The sequence below is a fragment of the Phocoena phocoena genome, chromosome 5, assembly GCF_963924675.1.
Source record: "Phocoena phocoena chromosome 5, mPhoPho1.1, whole genome shotgun sequence".
Classification (NCBI taxonomy): Eukaryota; Metazoa; Chordata; class Mammalia; order Artiodactyla; family Phocoenidae; genus Phocoena; species Phocoena phocoena.
In genome coordinates, this window is record NC_089223.1 from 9,215,274 (window position 1) to 9,232,088 (window position 16,815).

The 16,815-nt window shown below is 36.4% G+C and overlaps 1 protein-coding gene across 1 annotated transcript in view; it reads left to right on the plus strand.

The window, feature by feature from the left end:
* The window catches only part of MMRN1 (multimerin 1), a 64,336-nt gene that overhangs the window by 19,357 nt on the left and 28,164 nt on the right, over nucleotides 1–16,815 (plus strand). Inside the window, exons 2-3 of the mRNA XM_065878078.1 lie at nucleotides 3,380–3,499; nucleotides 6,173–6,279. Coding sequence (XP_065734150.1) covers nucleotides 3,380–3,499; nucleotides 6,173–6,279 — 227 coding nt within the window. The remainder of the gene's footprint in view (nucleotides 1–3,379; nucleotides 3,500–6,172; nucleotides 6,280–16,815) is intronic.

A 16,815-nucleotide genomic window follows, 5' to 3' on the forward strand; every position in this document is an offset into this window, starting at 1 on the left:
TTGAGGTAGGATTGTATTGCTATAAACTTCCCTCTTAGAATGGCTTTTGCTGCACCCCATAGGTTTTGGGTTGTCGTGTCTCCATTGTCATTTGTTTCTAGGTAGTTTTTGATTTCCTCTTTGATTTCTTCAGTGATCACTTCGTTATTAAGTAGTGCATTGTTTAGCCTCCATGTGTTTGTCTTTATTACAGATCTTTTCCTGTAATTGATATCTAGTCTCATAGCGTTGTGGTTGGAAAAGATACTTGATACAATTTCAAGTTTCTTAAATTTACCAAGGCTTGATTTGTGACCCAAGATATGATCTATCCTGGAGAATGTTCCATGAGCACTTGAGAAAAATGAGTATTCTGTTGTTTTGGGATGCCATGTCCTATAAATATCAATTATGTCCATCTTGTTTAATGTATCATTTAAAGCTTGTGTTTCCTTATTTATTTTCATTTTGGATGATCTGTGCATTGGTGAAAGCGGGGTGTTAAAGTCCCCTACTATGTCTGTGTTACTGTCAATTTCCCCTTTTACAGCTGTTAGTATTTGCCTTATGTATTGAGGTGCTCCTATGCTGGGTGCATAAATATTTACAATTGTGATATCTTCTTCTTGGATCGATCCCTTGATCATTATGTAGTGTCCTTCCTTGTCTCTTGTAATAGTCTTTATTTTAAAGTCTATTTTGTCTCACATGAGAATTGCTACTCCAGCTTTCTTTTTATTTCTATTTTCATGGAATATATTTTTCCATCCTCTCACTTTCGGTCTGTATGTGTCCCTAGGTCTGAAGTGAGTCTCTTGTAGACAGCATATATACAGGTCTTGTTTTTGTATCCATTCAGCCAATCTGTGTCTTTTGGTGGGAGCATTCAATCCATTTACATTTAAGGTAATTATCAGTAGGTATGTTCCTATTTCCATTTTCTTAATTGTTTTGGGTTTGTTATTGTAGATCTTTTCCTTCTCTTGTTTTTCTTGTCTAGAGAAGTTCCTTTAGCATTTGTTGTAAAGCTGGTTTGGTGGTTCTGAACTGTCTCAGCTTTTGCTTGTCTGTAAAGGTTTTAATTTCTCCATCAAATCTGAATGAGATCCTTGCTGGGTACAGTAAACTTGGTTGTAGGTTTTTCTCCTTCATCACTTTAAATATGTCCTGCCAGGGCTTCCCTGGTGGCGCAGTGGTTGAGAGTCCGCCTGCCGATGCAGGGGACACGGGTTCATGCCCCGGTCTGGGAAGAGCCCACATGTCACTGAGTGGCTGGGCCCGTGAGCCACGGCTGCTGAGCCTGCGCGTCCAGAGCCTGTGCTCCGCAGCGGGAGAGGCCACAACAGTGAGAAGCCCATGTATCGCAAAAAAAAAATATATGTCCTGCCAGTCCCTTCTGGCTTGCAGAGTTTCTGCTGAAAGATCAGCTGTTAACCTTATGGGGATTCCCCTGTGTGTTATTTGTTGTTTTTCCCTTGCTGCTTTTTTTTTTTTTTTTTTTGCGGTACGCAGGCCTCTCACTGTTGTGGCCTCTCCCGTTGCAGAGCACAGGCTCTGGACACGCAGGCCCAGCAGCCATGGCTCACGGGCCCAGCCGCTCCATGGCATGTGGGATCTTCCCGGACCGGGGCACGAACCCGTGTCCCCTGCATCAGCAGGCGGACTCTCAACCACTGCGCCACCAGGGAAGCCCCCTTGCTGCTTTTAATGTTTTCTTTGTATTTAATTTTTGATAGTTTGATTAATATGTGTCTTGGCATGTTTCTCCCCGGATTTATCTTGTATGGGACTCTCTGTGCTTCCTGGACTTGATTAACTATTTCCTTTCCCATATTAGGGAAGTTTTCAACTATAATCTCTTCAAATATTTTTTCAGTCCCTTTCTTTTACTCTTCTTCTTCTGGGACCCCTATAATTCGAATGTTGGTGCATTTAATGTTGTCCCAGAGGTCTCTGAGACTGTCCTCAGTTCTTTTCATCCTCTTTTTAAATTCTGTTCTGCAGTATTTATTTCCACTATTTTATTTTCCAGGTCACTTATCCGTTCTTCTGCCTCAGTTATTCTGATATTGGTCCCTTCTAGAGTATTTTTAATTTCATTTATTGTGTTGTTCATCATTGCTTGCTTCCTCTTTAGTTCTTCTAGGTCCTTGTTAAATGTTTTTTGCATTTTCTCTATTCTATTTCCAAGATTTTGGATCATCTTTACTATCATTATTCTGAATTCTTTTTCAGGTAGACTGCCTATTTCCTCTTCATTTGTTAGGTCTGGTGGGTTTTTACCTTTCTCCTTCATCTGTCGTGTGTTTTTCTGTCTTCTCATTTTGGTTATCTTACTGTGTTTGGGGTCTCCTTTTTGCAGGCTGCTAGCCATGAAGCACTAGTCCTCTCCCTGCACTCCGACCAAAGCCCCAGCCTCAACTCTCAGCCCCACCCGCCCCGGCGGGTGAGCAGACAAGCCTCTCGGGCTGGTGAGTGCCGGTCGGCCCTGATCCTCTGTGCAGGAATCTCTCCGCTTTGCCCTCCGCACCCCTGTGGCTGCGCTCTCCTCCACGGCCCCGAAGCTTCCCCCCCTCCACCACCCGCAGTCTCCGCCTGCGAAAGGGCTCCTAGTGTGTGGAAACCTTTCCTCCTTCATGGCTCCCTCCCACTGGTGCCGGTCCCATCCCTATCCTTTTGTCTCTGTTTATTCTTTTTTCTTTTGCCTTACCCAGGTACGTGGGGGGTTTCTTGACTTTTGGGAGGTCTGAGGTCTTCTGCCAGCGTTCAGTAGGTGTTCTGCCAGCGTTCTGCCATGTGTAGATGTATTTCTGATGTATCTGTGGGGAGGAAGGTGATATCCGCGTCTAACTCTTCCGCCAGCGTTCAGTAGGTGTTCTGCCAGCGTTCTGCCATGTGTAGATGTATTTCTGATGTATCTGTGGGGAGGAAGGTGATATCCGCGTCTTACTCTTCCGCCATCTTCTCAAATCTCCCCTTACAGTGCTTCTTTTTTTTTTTTTTTTTTTTGCGGTACACAGGCCTCTCACCGCTGCGGCCTCGCCCGTTGCGGAGCACAGGCTCCGGACGCACAGGCTCAGCGGCCATGGCTCACGGGCCCAGCCACTCCGCGGCACGTGGGATCCTCCCGTACCGGGGCACGAACCCGTGTCCCCCGCATCGGCAGGCGGACTCTCAACCACTGCGCCACCAGGGAAGCCCTACAGTGCTTCTTTACTGTCCATCAGTACAGTAATGAAGTAACATATGTTTTCTGTCATTTCTACATATTTTAAAGCCAGATATCAAGTTTTCAATGTATCTGATACACAGTACTGACAGTATAGGTCTATGCAAATAACTTTGATGAAAAGAATTCTTTCTGACAATTCTTTTCTAACAAAAATTATCTCTTCCTTAGGAACTGGTGTGCTTATGTACATACCAGATTATCTCCAACAGTGATACTGGACAACCAAGTCACTTATATTCCAGCTGGCAAAGGGCCCTGTGGCTGGACCAGTGGATCCTGTCCTCAGAGGTATGTAATATTTTTTGAAAATACCTACTTCTTGTACCATAATCATGTGTGGCCTGGAATATATAGAGAAAGTTAATCATCCCAGGTACACGTAAGTATAGGAGGGTCAGGGTAGGGTCATCACATTAAACTGGAAGTATGATCTTAAATAAGTTAAAATGCAGAAACTAATTATACTTGCTTCATGTGGGTGTTTTTAGAATATGTGAGATAAATGGAGTAATATGTTTAGCCTAGGACCTGGTACTCTGTGAGTCTTCAGTGAATGTTAACTCATGTGTCTTTCTATTTTTACTATGACTATTACTTTTATTCTATGACCTGACCAACAATCCTGTCCTTTAATTCCATTAAATTCATACACAGTTTTAAAGGACTATTGATAATTTCCCTTTCATACTAGGCCAAAGAGAAGTCCATAACGTTGTAAGCCACTAATTGCTATTATGCATGGTAAAGCAACTAAGTAGGGCCTTTCTTCTTGTGTCTATTGTAATGACTTATTTAGGGGTTTTGTTTTAATTATGTAATTGTCCTAAAATGTGGGGCTGAGTAATTGATAAATTCTCTGAATTCATACAGTCACAGTAGCTCAGCTGGGGGTGTTTCAGGAATGCCTGCAATAAAAACTAAAATTGTCGTTCAGGCCATGATGGCTCATGTTATACAAATAGTCATACAAATAACTCAGGCAGTGAATCTGACACATTGGCAATCTGGAACAGTGTGCAATAAGGATACATAAAATCAAGGTGTTTCGTAGTCCCTAAAGAAATAGCTAGGGCTCATGGTCCAGAGAGCTAAGCACATCTTAGGGATTTGGGAGAGCTGAGCTCCAGTTCTGTTTCTGGCATTTACTCCCTTTGTGACAATTTCCTAGTCAACCTGAGATACAAAGAATGCACTGTTAATTCTTTAGTAATGAAACTATTACCACAGTAACCCCCATCATTCTGCCCTTCTGAGTTCAAGGTGAGCTTTTTTCTCTCTTTAAACAAACTAGGAATAGGTATCTTTATTCTCATTTCTTATCTTTCTCTGCATCTGAATAGTTCTCTCCATTCACTCACTATTTCAGTGCATATGCACTGTTTGTCACTTTTTCTTTCTGTCTGAGCCGCATAAGCCAGCGATCCAGTTTGCCAAAGCAGGAACATTGAGTCCAATAATAATGCAACTAACTGCTTGAGTTCACCTTAATCAACGCTAAAGAATCCTTTCTAAGCTACCTTACTTCCTGTTTAGCACTAGCTGTTGGACTAGATATGATATTTCACTGAACAGAGTTATTTGCTGAGTATAATTTACAGAAATAAACACAGATGAATGATTAGCCTACTTTCAGAGATGGAAGGAGTCTTACAGCTCATTTTAAAATTGAGGAATAATTTCACACATAATTAATTGCCCATCAGGTTATAGCAGAAACTAAAACCCAGTCTGTTATAATACATAATCCATGAGAGTGACTACTGTTGTCGCCACATAGTCATACGTAACAAACTCTAGATAATAACAGGAGAGGCTAACCCATGCGGAGTGGATTAAAATCCTAGCTCGGTAACTTTTAGATGTGGGACTTTCAGCAAGTATTCCATCTCTCTGTTCCTCAGGTTCTTCATCAGCACGTCAAGATAATAATAATACTTTCCTCATAGAACTAATATGAGGACTAAACAAGATAATACATACCCATTTCACAGAATCATTTGATAGATATTAGCTAAATGTTGAAGTCATGGGGATAAGGATAACATGGCCAAATTGGATTTATGATTTACATTTACATACATAATGCCTGCAATTTAGGGCCATTCACTACTTATATTGATTGTTAATTTGAAATGTTATAGTTTCTTTATTTCCCTTTCATGGTTTCCTCTCAAAAACAACATTTTCTCATGTTAGATCCTCTTCCCTTCCTCACCTCCCTCTCAGAGAAATACTAGATGAGAGAAATAATAGATGGTACAATTTAAAAACTTGAGATATGAGAAAGTACAGGTTGAAGTCACAGTGGAATATCTAATTTGTTTTGAGTTATTTGATATTGATCTGGAGGAAAACACATCCTTTTAACTATAATGATTTAAGAAATAAGAACTAAAAAAATTATTCCCATAAACTATTTAAAAATTAGAATTACAATAAGTTTTAACATTGGTTTAGTGAAAAGCATTACCAAGGGAAAAGTTATAGAGTCTTTAGAAAACATAATGAGAGGTATAAATTTAAAATACCAAAAAGTATAAACCTTAATGCTTTTTGTAATGTACTTAAGGAAATCTAAGTTTGACAATAATATTGATGATGAAGATTATTATAATAAGAAGAACAGATAACACTTACTGAATGCTTATTTTTTAAAAATATTTACTTATTTATTTGGTTGCATGGGGTCTTAGTTGCGGCAGGTGGGCTCCTTAGTTGTGGCATGTGGGCTCCTTAGTTGTGGCATGCAAACTCTTAACTGCAGCATGCATGTGGGATCTGCTGACCAGGGATCGAACCTGTGCCCCCTGCATTGGGAATGTAGAGTCTTATCCACTGCACCACCAGGGAAGTCCCTGAATGTTTTTTATATTCCAGGTATCATCCCAAACACTTTTATTCCAATTGATAATTTAATGTGAGACAAATAATCTGTTTTCCCCCAACTGCTCTCCTCTCTAGATCTCAGAAGATATCAAATCCTGTGTACAGGATGCAACATAAAATTGTTACCTCATTAGAATGGAAGTGCTGTCCTGGATTCAGTGGACCAAAATGTCAGTTAGAAGGTATATTCTAATCTTAATTTCATAATAACAATGAGAAGCATAAAACTTCTAAAGAATAAGCAACTGATTCCAGTGAAGAGAAGAGTTGCAATTTATCTTTTGAGCAAAGTTAATTAACATGTAGCCAAACTATCAAGACTGTTACTTTCTTCGAGCTTCCTAATTTAGTAGCTGTGATATCTCATAAGCTGTCCTTTAACTTCTCTCATCATTTTCATGTTGGTTTCACAGGATGAATAATTGGAGACCTGACTACGTATCTTACTGTTTCTTAGCTATATGGCATAGACACGTGCCTTGTTAAAATATCAGAAATCCTAATTGTATATTTTTAAATAAACTGTCATTAGCAGTGACCCTATGTAAAAATAAGATTACCCTCTAGTTTTGTTCCAGTTCAGTTATTTGAAATAATATCGTCTATAAATGAAATTCAGTTGTAAAGAATATACCAATATGACATGAATAACCCTGCTTTTTAAAAAATCTCCTAATGGAGCCATTTTTTCAACGGATTTTAAGGATTTTCTGGTGGCAAAAGGCTGATCAAGTAAGTACATGGTAACCTGCTGTGGCCTAGCATCCATGTGGCTGTTATTTTGCTTTGGGCTTTAAACAGGTTCCCTGTGAAACATAAGATATGGCCTCCGCATACATATTTTAAATGAATGAATATTACAAGGAAGGCTATTAGCGGTAGTGGGGAATTCAATCAGCAGTGTAAGAGACTGTGATTAAAAATTAATGTAAGTGTGGAGAAACCATTATGATTCACATTTTACAAAAAGAAAGTTGTAATATAAAAGCTCTAGAAAACCTGCAGTTTAGTTAAGGATATTATATATGGCTCTTCTAGCCCATTCGTTGAGAATCTATAGGCAAATTTCACTGTAACGCTATTTATTCTGGATATGGCCTTAATTTCAAAGATGTTATAAAAATTTAATACATTTCCAGAGTACAGCATGAATATGTACTTCATTTATAACCAGGTAAAATAAAGTTTTAAACAAAATATCATCTATACCAAAAATATTTGCAAACAAGATACTTTACCATATTCTAAAAAAGAAAAACTCCAAATATGATCCTGCTTTCAAAGGATTTCTAATTTCCATGAGATGCACAGATATACTCACAGCAGTAAAACCTATTTGTTTATAGTCTGTGTATGACAGACAGTTAAGAGTATTTAGAATTATATTTCTGAAGTCTAAGATTAATTTTTATATTTCTCTCCTTATGAAAAAGGATTTTAATTCCATCATCATTTCTTAAATATTCAGTGTTTGTTCACAATATACCCTTCTAGAAATTTCGAATGTCGTTCCACACCCTATCGTACATAAGAGATAGGAAGCAAAGTCTGTATGTCAAAGAATGTCATGGTGTCCAGCTGATGAGGACTGTGTTGTTTCATGCTTCTTCCTTTTATACCTGCTAATGGATTATTAATCACTATGATGGACTGTATAAGCCTAGGAGGGAAAAACATAGAATTCCATCATTATAAATATACACACAAGAGACAAGACTAGTTGACAGTTTTGAATACCTGCTACGTACTATTTTTCCCTTTTTTAGAAAAGTAGTATATGAAATATTTAAATGGAATTCAAACCGTTTAGCTTTGATTGCTTACTAACACCTCATGTTCTAATGGATGCAACCTGTGGATATCTTTAATACTGGATTCACAAATCGTTATCTTGAATCCCCATTAACAAAAATGTCCCAGAACAGTTCTATGACTCTCTGTCACAATACTGTAACTAGAATTACTCATAATTCAGGTGTGTGCTGATTAAACTGCTGTGGGAAAGACTTCTTTCTATTGAAATCTATGGTAGGAATAATTCTCTGATGGCAGATATGCCCATTGTGTCATTTTGTCATACAATCAACTCTAATACAACTGTGATTCCAAAAGAACTGACTGTTGCTCCCTACGGCATCCTGACCATCCTCATCTTCACTTTTATGGAAGTACATAAAAGCTGTTGAATTCTTTATTACTGAAGTTGATGCACTGGTAGTATCAAGAACTACTGAGTCTCTTTGTCCCTTGAGCCATTCTTCATTATCTCATCTATCCTTGGAGCAGGCAGTGGGGAGGTACACATATTTTCCTTCTGATTCCTACCCAATTATGTGCCAAGGTCCCCCTCCCCTTTTCATCACACTTTATATATGTGCCAACAGTCTTTTATTCTTATGTGGGAGAGAAAATTGTCAGGTTTCCTTTGACAGCACTCTCCACACTGTCTCATATGACAAGCAGCTCCAAATATGGCAAGAATAATCAGTGTGACTGATCCATTCTTTAAAGCTCTTCAGAGCCCTCAAGGGTTTGGAAAACCTGGTTATGTAGCTACCGTGATAATTACTTCAGTGCTAGTCCTTTACAACAAGAGGAAATTATTTTATTCACAGAAAATTTGTAAACTATTACATGAATTTCACAACTCCCTGTTTCCCCAACAAGTTTCCTCCCCACAACAAAATTCATTTCATAATAGAAAAAGTAACCATTTTAATTTAAATTGCAGTAGGGAGGTCTTTTTAAATATACAAAAAAATCGGTAGATCAGGAATAAAATGGAATTGCTGGCAACTGCACTCTTGTTTATTTCTCCTCCCTCACTTTCTACCCTCTCTTTTTCTTTTTCTGTTTCTCTCTCTCTCCATAGACCCATCCCTGACCTGTTCGGAAAGGATGTTGTGATTCAAAATTCGGGTCCAAAGAATTTGAAAAAGAACAGATCCATATATATGTATAAATGAATCACTTTGCTGTACACCTGACACTAACACAACATTGTTAATCACCTATACTCCAATATAAAATAAAGAGTTAAAAAAGAATCCATGGGGCAATTATTCTGTTGTCTTATTCTCCAATATGCTGTTTATAATATTACTAACCCTCCATAGATGCTCTTTTTGCTGTAACTCAGATAATCAAAATTCTGGTAATAAGTTCTAGATCAGTTTATTAAAAATATTAGTCATACTGTCAAGAAGAAACTAAGTTTTAAGAAGTCTAAGTGAATAGAGTTTTGCTGGGAGAAAAAGGAGCATTAAGTCCAATGGCAAAGTAACACTTTTTATATATTTTACATTTGTTATATCTTTTTGAGGGTCAACGAGTTTGTCTCAGAAAGGGAGCTAGATTTGTGATATGATATGCGAGAAAGTTTTTTGAAATGTCAGTAACAACATACTTTTTAAGCCAATTTTATAAAAAATGCAATAATTTGCTTTTCCAGTAGATGTCTCTAAAATGTTCTAAAGTAGTACAAGGAAATTGTGGCTTTGCTCTAATGACACAAAGTACAGGAATTTAAGTTCAAATAACGTTAGATCACAGAGGAGGAAAAAAAAACTTCTTTGCAAATCTGTTTTTAAAAAATCTACTCAGCATATGGTATTTGTTTTTCTCTTTCTGACTTACTTCACTCTGTATGACAGACTCTCGGTCCATCCACCTCACTACAAATAACTCAATTTCATTTCTTTTTATGACTGAGTAATATTCCATTGTATATATGTGCCACATGGGAAGCATCTGCATAGCACAGGGGGATCAGCTCAGTGCTCTGTGACCACCTAGAGGGGTGGGATAGGGAGGGTGGGAGGGAGATGCAAGAGGGAAGGGATATGGGGATATATGTCTATGTATAGCTGATTCACTTTGTTATATAGCAGAAACTAACACAACATTGTAAAGCGATTATACTCCAATAAAGATGTTAAAAAATAAAAAAACAAAGTCCAGCCAGCTTTAATCAGATCCTCTATGTAGGGAAAAGATATTTTATAAAATTGTGCTTTATAAAATCTATCACAGTTATTATGAATGTTAAAAAATGCAATTATGCAGTAATTGGAATAAACTAACCCTGCCATATGTTATGAATATATAAGAATATTTCATTTCACAAGTGTGCACTAATTCAATAAATTATGTAAGAGCTATTGTAACTAACATTTTAAATATGGGGCTTCTCTAGTAAGATTATTTTAAGTATTACTCCAATTACTATGCCATAAAAGTTATAATATTTAAAACAGAAAAAATCCTGTACTTCTTATATTTTTGCATATCTAGTTCTCCTCGGTGGTGATTAATGCTTTCCTCTTTGAAAAAGAACATTACCTCCTGTAAGCATCTTTGCTCAATAAAATTATGATACATTTAGTCAAAAAACACCAGGGACCTTTGTTGCATAAAACTGCATTCTACTGTTTAACTACTAAATCTTTACGTATGTACTGAACATCGTCATGCAAGCATTCAGTTGATATCAAAGAATCAGCTGGAAACCCGTCTTGTCAAGCCACACAGGAAAGTTTCTGTTTCTAAGGCAGAGAGAGCAAGCTTCCTCATTACTGAGTTGCCATTAATGACTTCCACGATATGCCTCAAAGGCCTGGAAGAAAACAAAAAAAACCCTCACCTTAAAAAAAAACCTTAAAAAAAAAGAAAGAAAGAAAAAGCACCTAATAAGAAAATGGTTGCTCTTGACACTTGTTGACCTTGCTTCTCTAAGTCCTTGATCCACGAAGATCAGAGTTTCTAGTGCAAGGAAAAAAGAGTAATTGTATTGGGAGAAGAGAAAAAAGAAATCCAATTTTTAAAATATATTGAATTTTTTTTAAAATGAGAAGTACATAAAGATCTCTGGAAATTATTTGACTTAAATAAATGCCCTTCTGTTTCAGCTCCAATATCTTAGAAAGGATCAAAAAAGAAGAGACAGAAATTTGGGCCCTGTGGAACAAAGTAAAGGTCTGTGCTTAAGTGCAAGATAAGATACATTGCCTGGAAAACCTAGAATCGTGGCAGTTCTGTGGTAGAGAATACGTGGGGAAGACAGAAAGATTGCTAAATGAAAAAATAAAAGAGCATCGATCAACCAGGAATTTTATCACAGGAGAGTAACTGACTCCGCTGTCAGAGATCCTATCAGTGCTTCTCCACCAGCTAAATACTGAGAAATAAATTGGGATGAATGCAAGTATTGAACTCCAGTCAACAAACAGAGCTAAGAAAAGATAACAAACTATTGAATTTGCTAAACAGGTATTTCAGGTTTTCACAGACCCCATCCAATGAATTCCAGAGAAAAGAGGTTCATATGACAATTGGATCTCAAAGATCTTTGTGTGATGCTTAATAGTTGTTTCTTTTACAATTAGGAGTATAATTTCCTCACCTATTTCCTCCTAAAACAATTAATTTTAAAATAACTATAGCTAAGAGCAAATGGAAAGTTTTATGCACACACACACATAATCACATTAGTTTTTGTAATTCAATATTGAAAGGATTCTTCCAATTACATTTTCTTTCAAATCAGTCTCTTTAAAACTTTACAAAAATATGGAGAAATTTTCATTTTTATTTCATAGATATTCTGTTTCCACATACTGAGGAGTGAATCACCAAAGACGAGTATGCAAGAAACCTGAAGACTTGCACTCAATACTTCTATGTGTTAATCTTTATCCCTTTCAATTTATTTCTTTTTTTTCTTCCTGAAAGCTTTCTTTATTTAATTTCTCTTCTCCTACTTGTCACTGATTTAAAATTTTTTTCTTCTCTTTTTAGTTTTTATTTCTAATTTGCTGATTTTCTCTGGTATGTCACTTTCTATTCTCTCATTTGCAATGCAATAGGATTTTTCCAGATTGCATGAATAAAACTTAATTGAAATTCTTTTGACCCTAAGGTCAATAGAAAATTACTTTTGAATTCTTTCTGTTTGCCTCCTTTCTGTTCTTGACCCTTTCCCTCTAACCTAGGTTTTTTTTTTCACTTCTTGCACATTCAGGATCTTGCCTGGGCTGAGTGGCAAAGCGAGAACTACGACTTGATGAATTACCCCCCCTCAAATAGGAATGGAGCACACGTAAAATACCCCCTACTTCCTCTTGTGTGAGTGTGAGTGTATGTGCGTGTGTGCGCGTGATTCCCTGCTTTGCCAGTACTTTTCTTTTTTTTTTTTTTAGACATCTTTATTGGGGTATAATTGCTTTACAATGGTGTGTTAGTTTCTGCTTTATAACAAAGTGAATCAGCTATACATATACATATGTTCCCATATGTCTTCCCTCTTGCGTCTCCCTCCCTCGCCAGTACTTTTCAAATGGAGAATATTCAATGAGATGCGATGTAATAATCTCTACATTAACTATGCAAGATGTAATACTCTGTAAAGAGATGAAGAGACCCAATTTCATTAGAATATGATAATGCAATATAAAATAATGCCTTATGATTTATAATAAAGCTTTAGCATAGGATTTTGAGCCCCTGGAAATAAACCCTATGTAAAATGCTGTTGTGATTTTTATTGAGGTGGCTCCACCTTAGTCAGGATCGTGACCGCCTCAACCAATCTGCCTCTTGATTATGAGGATGGGGTAAGAAGGGGCAGGGGTCATATTCAAACATTTGACAACTGACTCAGTGTCAATTAATATATACATTAATATAAAAATCAAAAATTAAGAATGTATTACTTTTTATTTTCTTAAGTTAATGCATATGTTATCTATATTATAAACTATATACCAAGTAATATAAGCCATAACACAAATCACTCATCGTGTATCATTCAAATAATTTCTAAACAGCTTATTAATTTCTACAAATTATTGGTGTGCTCTTTCTTTTGACATAGATGACACCAGCTAAATGATGTCAGAGAGATGATTTAATATAGGTAACTCTCTCCATCTCCTTTAGAGATTTCTCCATCAGATTTAGAGCCATTAGGTGACAGGAAATCTCAGTATGTTTATAATTTCTTTTAACATCAATGATATTGCCATCCTGCTGAATTATCTACTGGCCACTACTGATTTAACTGTGATTGCATTCCTTTTTTTTCAGTCCTTAAATAGTGTGTGCATTTTTAAATATTCAGTATATTTATTATTAACTAAATCATAAAAATTCTTGTAGGAATGTCCTATTTAATTAATTCATAGAGCTTTGCAAACACCATTTGGTCAAATTTAGGGCATCATAAATCAAGGAACTTAAACATTTATTACACTTTTGAGTTTTGTCATAAAAATTTCATTTTCATATGATTTATTAGAAAATCTATGTATTCTCATGTAGTTTATCCCTTATTAATTTTTGTGTCAAATAGTATGTATAAACATTTTTCATATGTAAAATATCTTTTATCAGTTTTCAAGTTATCTCCAGTTTAAAAAGGGGAATATTTTTTTCCCTTATAAAGTTAAAAAAGGATTGACATTTCTATTAGACTGTCATTTCTGAAAACCAATTCTCTTTTTTCTTTCTGTAAAAAACTTGTTTTCCAAATGCTAAATGTAAAACTGATTTGAAATGATATTCTTATATCAGAATTATTTTGTCAAGTAACTTCCATAATATTTTTCTTTTCTGAAATGATCTACTATTTCAATTATATGATAATGTTAAAAGTTCTAATTTTTTCTAAATACTTTTATTTTATTGATTTTTATTAACATACTTGATAAAGTGTTTTTGAATTTTTTTATTTCAAAAGCTTTGCTTAACTTGAAAATTTTTATTACAAAAGCTTATTTCATGAGACTAATTTCATAAAGTTCTTTAATATTTTTCTCTTGATCACAAATGAATTTTAACAGAAATTGAATGTCATTATGAGGACAAATAAGTCTAGTAATTTTTATTTTACTTTTTTCATATAGGCGTGTATTGTAATTTTATTTAGATCAGTATTGAGGGTTTACTTTTTTTAATTAATTAATTAATTAATTGATTTTTTTGGCTGTGTTGGGTCTTCGTTGCTGTGCACAGGCTTTCTCTAGTTGCGGTGAGTGGAGGCTACTCTTTGTTGCAGTGTGCGGGCTTCTCATTGCGTTGGCTTCTCTCGTTTGGAGCACGGGCTCTAGGGCATGTGGGCTTCAATAGTTGTGGCTCGTGGGCCTTAGAGCTCAGGCTCAGTAGTTGTGGTTCACGGGCTTAGTTGCCCTGCGGCATGTGGGATCTTCCCGGACCAGGGCTCGAACCCGTGTCCCCTGAATTGGCAGGCAGATTCTTAACCACTACGCCACCAGGGAAGCCCAATTTTTATTTTAAATGATACAAATTCATATCATTATTTGAAATCAACATTTATATATTAAGTAAAAATAGGCCACTAATTTTTATTGAAAATCAAGCTGATTTTATTTCAAAAATACTAATTACATTTTAAATTGAATTGATTTTTGATATTGATTTGATATTTTTGACTTTGATATTTTATATTTCAAAAGATGTCCCAGACTAACTGATTTCTGCACTGTATATTAGATAATCCAGGACTAGGTTCATTATTGAAAACATTTCTGTTTTTTTCTCAGATTCGAAAAATTCCAACTCATGATATCTAAAAGAAATACTTTGAAAATTTAAACTTTTGTCTCTTCCAGTGTTTTCAATAATTGATTATAAATTCTTTTTTTTTTTTTTTTTTTTTTTTTTTTTTTTTTTACGGTATGCGGGCCTCTCACCGTTGTGGCCTCTCCCGTTGCGGAGCACAGGCTCCGGACGCGCAGGCTCAGCGGCCATGGCTCACGGGCCCAGCCGCTCCGCGGCATGTGGGATCTTCCCGGACCGGGGCACGAACTCGTGTACCCTGCATCGGCAGGAGGACTCTCAATCACTGCGCCACCAGGGAAGCCCGATTATAAATTCTTTAATAATATTTAGCAAAAATTATGTGCTGAGGACAATTAGTGCTAGCAAGTAAACTAAAGTAAGTACCAAACAATTTGGAAATTCTAACTACTACATAACTCACACATAATGATAAACTGATGATTCTGCCAAAACATAGAATGTTTCGTAAAATCTATGTAGTGTGTGAAACAGGCCCAACAAACTGTTAGTTCTGAAAAACGGTTCTCGGATGTTATTATAATAGGAATTCCATACATTTATCATGTATCCTACAAGATATATCTTTATTCTTTATCGTGCATCCACAATTAACTTGATATAAGTTAATATTTTGACTTTTATAATTAACTGTATCAGTTATTACACTTTATATATTTGCCAATAGGTATGGCTGTATTTCAGTATTTTAATAATTGCTAGGTCACACCGGTGCATACTGACTAAATACAGTTTTGGAGTTGGGGTATGTGGAATGTTACCAGGTGGGAGTCAGGAGCTATAGCCTAGGCTTTGAGTGGAAAGGCCCTTTTATTTCTGAGACATTCTACAATTGTAAGTGGACTCTGGGTTTGATCGCTGGGGAGGTGGCTCAGACACTTCACATGCATCCATGCTTAGCAGTCCCTCTTCAGGGATCCTGTGTCCTAACAACAGAGAGAATAATATCATCTATACTAGGGAGTCGCGGACTGTGACAGTCATCCTGCACGTCCACCCCGCTTCACTTACTCCTTGTAAAGGCCCGCTTCTCTATGGAATGGTAGGAGACTAAAGGTTTTTATTCACTAGAGTTTTAATAAATCAAGTCTTTAACATATGCTCTTGTTATCAACAAGCACTTACGGCTGTTGAAAAATCTCTGAAGATCAATTTCTGGATTGCAATTTTTAACTTAAACATCTGGTATTTTCTGCCTTACACCATTTAATTTACTTACTAGAATTAGAAAATTTTGAAATTTGTTCTAAATTAGTGCTTTTTAACTAGGGTCATACATCGAAATCACCTACAGAGTTTAAAAAACTCTGTACACACATGCTCAATTCCCCAGAACAGAGTTACTGAATCATAATCTTCAGATGGGTGGGAGGGGGATGAAGAGAACATTAACACTTAGTGTTTCAAAGATAACAGATGCTTCTGATTTCCACCCATGATGAAAAATCACTATTCTAAAGAAACGTAAAAAAAAAAAAGCAAAAACATAATATGCATTAAAAGTTAATGATAGAAAAAGAAATTTGAAGAGCAACCTTGTTTGTATGTCACAAAACAATATGGTCTTTGTTTTTACCATAATTACACATTGCTTCCTAACAAAGTCTTCTAGCCTACCAAGTCGTGGTATGCATTTCAATACACCAGCCCTTTTTGTTTTCCTATGATCTAGCTCAGAAAGGTAAGCAGTAAAAAAATGAAAAGACCAATTTGTTCACTGTGTTAAACCCACCTGTTCCTTTTGCTGTAATACTGACAAGTCTGTATCCTGAACACTCTTCCACTGCTAAGAGAAACAGGGAAGGTAGCGAGGTGGGAAGTTGCTAAGGAAGATGTATCTTGATGCTCTACTCCAGTGGTTCTCAAACTTTAGTGTGCATTGGAATCAGCTGGAGAGCTTGTTAAACCACACATTGCTGCCTCACTCCAGAGTTTCTTCAATTAGCAGGTCTGGGATGGGGCCCAGAAGTTGTATTTTTAAAAGTTCCCAGGTGATGCTGACACTGCTGATTCAGAGAGCCTGGTTTGAGAATCATTTACTCTCTGGTAACCCTCCTGGGTAGATAGATTTTAGCTGCATTTTAGGAAAATGCTTTATTACATCATCTAAGAAGGAACCTTGA